This window comes from Oratosquilla oratoria, chromosome 26 (genome assembly GCF_046742065.1).
Source record: "Oratosquilla oratoria isolate Oo_2021 chromosome 26, ASM4674206v1, whole genome shotgun sequence".
Taxonomy (NCBI): domain Eukaryota; kingdom Metazoa; phylum Arthropoda; class Malacostraca; order Stomatopoda; family Squillidae; genus Oratosquilla; species Oratosquilla oratoria.
Genome location: NC_134802.1, coordinates 49,083,387 through 49,089,792, shown reverse-complemented (window position 1 = coordinate 49,089,792; position 6,406 = coordinate 49,083,387). Strand labels below are relative to the sequence as shown.

The 6,406-nt window shown below is 44.2% G+C and overlaps 1 protein-coding gene across 2 annotated transcripts in view; it reads left to right on the top strand.

Moving 5' to 3' along the window:
• The window catches only part of LOC143039539 (uncharacterized), a 213,002-nt gene that overhangs the window by 171,648 nt on the left and 34,948 nt on the right, over positions 1–6,406 (top strand). For both annotated transcript variants that reach the window (XM_076209707.1, XM_076209706.1), the window contains exons 64-70: positions 689–851; positions 2,043–2,109; positions 2,971–3,074; positions 3,687–3,892; positions 4,467–4,638; positions 5,267–5,460; positions 6,177–6,323. In XM_076209707.1, coding sequence (XP_076065822.1) covers positions 689–851; positions 2,043–2,109; positions 2,971–3,074; positions 3,687–3,892; positions 4,467–4,638; positions 5,267–5,460; positions 6,177–6,323 — 1,053 coding nt within the window. The remainder of the gene's footprint in view (positions 1–688; positions 852–2,042; positions 2,110–2,970; positions 3,075–3,686; positions 3,893–4,466; positions 4,639–5,266; positions 5,461–6,176; positions 6,324–6,406) is intronic.

Sequence of the window (6,406 nt, the reverse complement as noted above, 5' to 3'; positions counted from 1 at the left end):
TACATTCATGCATACATGTGGTAGATATCTGGAACAAGTTGGATGAGGCAACAGTGTGTGCAAAATCTATACAAGAATTTAAGAACAAACCTGATGCTGAAAGATACAAAGACGGGTCACTACGAGCATAGCTCCCTTCCCGTATAATACGACTAGGTAAATACAGCTGGGTAAACACACAAACACAAAAAAAGGCGGTATAAAGAACTTGTGATGACTGTATTCGATGATACTCCTGAAGACTATCCGTCCTAGGACCGAAACGTTACAATAATCCTCCCTCATTGAGTCTGGTGTTTACGTTTCTCCTAGTACGTATATATATATACATACATACATATACCAAATTCTTTTCCCCCTACACGGGGGTAGCCATATATGTATATACATACAAATAATTCCCGACAGGCGCCTCGGGAATCGAACTGAGACATTACCAATTGAACCATAGCTTGGCATCAAGCTAAGTCTCGGTTCGATTCCCGGGGGCGACTGTGGGAACTTATTTGTATGATTCTCGCTGTTATTACCGTTTCACTTCAGATGTATGTACATGTATACGTGGGATGCTAGGTGGTAATGGATGAGGTTGGTGGGTGGTAATGAACATGAAAGTTCATAGTGTAGGTCATATGGTCTCTTGCAGTCTCCCTCAGGCTTATGTTCTTATGGATGTCTTCCTCCACAGGGACAATTGGAAGAGATCGAATGTCGAGACGCTTCCTTGGACTCAGACCAGCTCCTCGACAAAGACGTCACCTGTAACGTGAAGCACGGTCTCCACTGCAAGAACGACATCCAAGACAGAGGCTTCTGCTTCGACTACAAGATCCGGTACTACTGTACCTGTGGTGAGTTGGTTTCTCTTTGTCTTTTGGTCACGACACGAGCCACCTAAGCGGCTGGAACTGTTGCTATGAAATGATTCTGATTTTTTTTTTAATTTTTCTTTTCTTCTTTTGGAAATATCCAAAAACATTTGCTTCGCCCATTCCCCAAATCAGATGGTTTCCGATCAAGTTATGACTTTATTTTTTCCCCCCCGAAATATTGGATTTTGAGACATCTGCCCCCCCCCCCGCCCACTCCCCTACTCTTTCGCACATATCCACCCAACCCCTCTTCCTCAAAGGGATATGATGTAATAGGTTACAGACCGAGCGCTTTCGTCTATTCAGGCCTCTTCAAAGTCACCTCGAAAATGTCTGAACAGAGAAAAGACCTCGGTCTGTAATATAGTATTCCCCTTTGTGGGTTTTCTGGATATCTGGAATCACGCGTCTATGTGATTTTTGTTGCACTATGTATATTTGCTAATAAGAACACGGGTACGCGTGATCACTTATGCAACGTAGACCACTTGGAAAAAGACACTAACGAAACAGAGAGCTTTCGTATATTACAGCTTCAGTGCAAAAATTACTTTTTACACTGGACGTAATATACGAAAGCGCTCTGCTTCGTTAGTTTCTTTTTCCAAGTGGTCTAGATGTAATATACGAAAGCGCTCCGCTTCGTTAGTTTCTTTTTCCAAGTGGTCTAGATGTAATATACGAAAGCGCTCTGCTTCGTTAGTTTCTTTTTCCAAGTGGTCTAGATGTAATATACGAAAGCGCTCTGCTTCGTTAGTTTCTTTTTCCAAGTGGTCTAGATGTAATATACGAAAGCGCTCTGCTTCGTTAGTTTCTTTTTCCAAGTGGTCTAGATGTAATATACGAAAGCGCTCCGCTTCGTTAGTTTCTTTTTCCAAGTGGTCTAGATGTAATATACGAAAGCGCTCCGCTTCGTTAGTTTCTTTTTCCAAGTGGTCTAGATGTAATATACGAAAGCGCTCTACTTCATTAGTTTCTTTTTCCAAGTGGTCTAGATGTAATATACGAAAGCGCTCTGCTTCGTTAGTTTCTTTTTCCAAGTGGTCTAGATGTAATATACGAAAGCGCTCTGCTTCGTTAGTTTCTTTTTCCAAGTGGTCTACTTTGCGCGTGTATATTTATATATTTCTTCGATCTCCCCTCCGTCATCGCCTTCTTCGGGACTTCCAGAGACGACAACGACGACGATCCTCGTACCAACGCCCTTCACTCTTCCAGACGTTTGCGACGAAGAAGAGTAAGTACTTAACAGAAGCTCCTCTCCCTCTTCCTTCCTCCTTTTCCCATTTCCTCCACGTGACGTCACCGGAACCTTGCATGCTGGTCTCGCATTCGCTTAGTCGTGGGTTCGAGTCCCGCGCTCCTCACCTATTCCCGGCAGGGACTGTTAACATGCCCCAACAGTCCCTAAAGGATATAACCGGTGGCGGCTTCGGCCGTAACTACTCAGCGTCTCCTTGTGTAGGGTCCTCACCCACTGCCTTCCTCTTACCTTCCTCATCCTCTTTCTTCGTCTTCCTCATCTAGATGGATAGGTAACATGATGGATGGATGGATAGATAGGTAGGTAGGCAAATGTATAGGTAATTTGACGGATGGATAGATTGATGGATAGATAGATAGAGAGATAGATGAATGGATGGATGGATGGATATATAGTGCGATGGATCGACAGATAGATAGGTATATAAGCAGATAAATGGATGGATACATAGGAGAATGGATAGATAGATAGATGGATGGATGGATGGATGGATATATAGTACGATGGATCGATAGATAGATAGGTAGATAAACAAATAAATGGATGGATACATAGAAGGATAGATAGATAGATAGATAGATGGATGGGTGGATGGATATATAGTACGATAGATTGATAACTAGATAAGTAGATAAACAGATAAATGGATGGAATAGAAGGATGGATAGTTAGATGGATGGATGGATAGATAGAAGAATGGGTAATTAGACAGATGGATGGATGGATGGATAGATAGATGGAGAGATAGAAGTGTTGGATGATTAGACAAATAGATGGATGGATGGATAGAGTGAGACCAAGTTGATGGTTTAATTTGTTTTCCTCCTTCTTCAGCTACATCTACTTGATGAAGGATCAGCCGGACTCTGCCTTCTCAGCGACCTCCTCCTTGACCTCGGCCTTCGGGCCGCAAAACGCTCGTCTCGTTCCCGAACTCGGTAAGGAAAGGACATCGTCCTCGACGGTCGAGACCCCATTTAGAAAAAAAAAAAAAAAAAAAAAAAAAAAAAAAAAAAAATATATAATAATAATAATAATAATAATAATAATAATGATAATAATAATAATAATAATAATAATAATAATAATAATAATAATAATAATAATAATAATAATAATAATAATAATGAATAAATAGATAAGTAAATAAATAAAATTAATAAATAAATAAAATTAATAAATAAAATAAAATTATGGTGAGGATGATGGTGATGATGCTGGCAGTGATGATGATGATGATGGTGATGATGACGGTAATGGTGATGATGAAGATTATGATTATGATGATGGCGATGATGATGATGATGGTGATGATTATGATGATGGCGATGATAATGATGGTGGTGTTGATGATGATGATGATGATGATGATGATGATGATGATAGTGATGATGATGATGATGTTGATGGTGATGATAATGACAGATAGATAAATAAAAAGACAAATACAACGCAAAAAAAACAAAAAAACAATAAAGATTGACGAATAAGACAAACAAACAAACAAACCCACCCCAGCATGCAAGTGCTAAATCAAGTCCCACCTCCAGGTCCCACTTGGACTGCGGGAGAGAACAACAAGGACCAATTCCTCGAGGTTGACCTTGGAAACATCACCCCGGTCTACGGAGTATTAGTCGGAGGGTCACCCTTGACTGGAGGACGAGTGACGTCGTACTTGGTCCAAGTCTCCGAGGATCGTCAGACTTGGAGCCCCATCGTGGACCACCCTGGCGCCTTCATCAGCCGTGCCAAGGTGAGGGTCGCGACCTCTTCGAGTAGTTTCAAGACGCCTTCGAGGGTGACGCCTTCCTTGGCTCGACAGTCTTTTTCTTCTTCTTCTTCTTCTTCTTCTTCTTCTTCTTCTTCTTCTTCTTCTTCTTCTTCTTCTTCTTCTTCTTCTTCTTCTTCTTCTTCTTCTTCTTCTTCTTCTTCTTCTTCTTCTTCTTTTCCATTTTCTTTTTCCCTTTCAATTGTTTAGTTTTTAATTTTTGTTTTCTCTCGCTCTTTTTATTTTCTCTCTCTCTTTTTTATTCTCTCTTTTTATTTTATCTCTCTTTTATTCTCTCTCTCTTTATTTTCTCTCTCTCTCTCTTTTCATTTTCTCTCTCTTTGTTATTCCTTCTCTCTCTTTATTTTCTCTTTTTTTATTCTCCCTCTCTCTTTTTATTCTCTCTCTTTATTTTCTCTCTTTTTATTCTCTCTTCCCTCTCTCTCTCTTTTTTTTTTTTTTTTTTTTTTTTTTTTAAGACCCGGTCTCTCTAACCAATGACCCTGTACCCCCGAACTTCTCCTCCTTTACTCTTCCTTTTGTCTCCCTCGTCCTCCAGATCTTCCGTGGCCCGACCAGCGAATCGGAGCCTCTGAAGGGAATGTTCCCTGAACCGGTGGAGGCCCGCTACGTTCGAGTCCTGCCCAAGACCTGGCGAGTGAGCATCGCCATGACCCTCGAAGTCATCGGCTGCGAACTTCCCTTCACCACAACGCCGCCGCCTCCTACAAGTAGGTCCTCCGCTCTTCGGGTTCCTCCGCGCTACAAAGACGGGGGAGGAGGCGTTTCCCGCAGGTCCTGTTCACACTAGCGGTTCCGAACCGCGCGGAAACGGCTACAAAGACGGGGGGTGGGGAAGAGGTTAGGAGGCGTTTCCTGCAGGCCTGTTCATACTAGCGGTTCGAACCGCGCAGAAACGGATACAGAGACGGGAGGGGGGGGGGAGAGGAGGGGTTTCCCGCAGGCCCTGTTCACACTAGTGGTTCGAACCGCGCGGAAACGGCGGGAATACTGCATAGTCAAGGAAGCTCTCCGCGGTTGTGTGTGACCGGCTCCGTATATATATATATATTTTATATTCATATATATAATTTTCTTTACCTGAATAAGCTTTATCTTTATCAATATTATTTTATATGTATTCTATATATACGGTCGAGATAGCGTGATTGGTAAGGTCTTTGCCTTATAAGACGCAAGCCGCCTAGGCAAGGGTTCGAATCCCAGCAGATGAGTTTATTTCCATATATATAAATATATATATATATATATATATATATATATATATATATATATATATATATATATATATATTTAATATTAACCTGCAGAAGCCTTACCCTCTTCTTCCTCTTCCAGAGAAACCCGAGTGTCTGGAAATGATGGGTCTGGAGAACGGGGCACTCTCCGACAACCAGATCTTCGTCTCCTCCGTTCTTCGGGACTTCGACAGCTTCTTCGGGAAGGAGAACATCCGTCTCAACGACCCCGGAAGACCCTACGAGACCGCAGGAGCCTGGGTGGCCAAGGAATCCCCCGACGAATATGTCAGGGTAAGGGACCAAACAGCTTCACCTGGTCCTCTCCTCCTCCTCCTACTCCTCCTCCTCCTCCTCCTCCTCCTCTTCCTCCTTCTATTCCTCCTCCTCCAATTCCTACTCCTATTTCTCCTACTCCTCCTCCTCCTCCTCCTCCTCCTATTCCTCTTCCTCCTTCTATTCCTCCTCCTCCTATTCCTACTCCTATTTCTCGTACTCCTCCTCCTCCTCCTCCTCCTCCTCCTCCTCCTCCTCCTCCTCCTCCTCCTCCTCCTTCCTTCCCTCCCTCTTTCTTCTCCTCCTCCTTCATTTCCCCCTCCCCCTCTTCCTCCTTTACGTTTTCCATCTTCTCCTTCCATTCCTCTTTCTCCTCCTCCTCCTCGTCCTCCTCCTCCTTCTCGTCCCCCTCCTCCTTCTCGTCTTCCACATCCTCTTCCACCTTCTCCTTCCCCTCCTCTTTCTCCTCCACCTCCTCCTCCTGGTCCTCCTCTTCCTTCTCGTCTTCCACCTCCTCTTCCACCTTCTCCTTCCCCTCCTCTTTCTCCTCCACCTCCTCCTCCTGGTCCTCCTCTTCCTTCTCGTCTTCCACCTTCTCTTCCACCTTCTCCTTCCCCTCCTCTTTATCCTCCTCCTCCTCCTCCTCCTCCTCCTTCAGTAGCATTTCCCCCCCGGACCCCCCGACCCTTCCTCTATCGAACTAAGACTCATCGAAGTCGTACCCTCTGTTCCAGTTCGACTTCGTAGAGCCGAGCAAGATCTCGGGAGTGATCACCCAGGGCCGCGAGGACAACGAGGACTGGGTCGAGAGCTTCGTCGTCAACTACTCCCCTGACGGCGAGAACTGGAACCCGGTCGTGGACGAGAACGGGAATCCCAAGGTAGGACGAGATCATTGCCTCTCGGGTCGAGGACTTCTTTGTCACAGCTGATTCCTCAACAGCTGATTCCTCACAGCTGATTC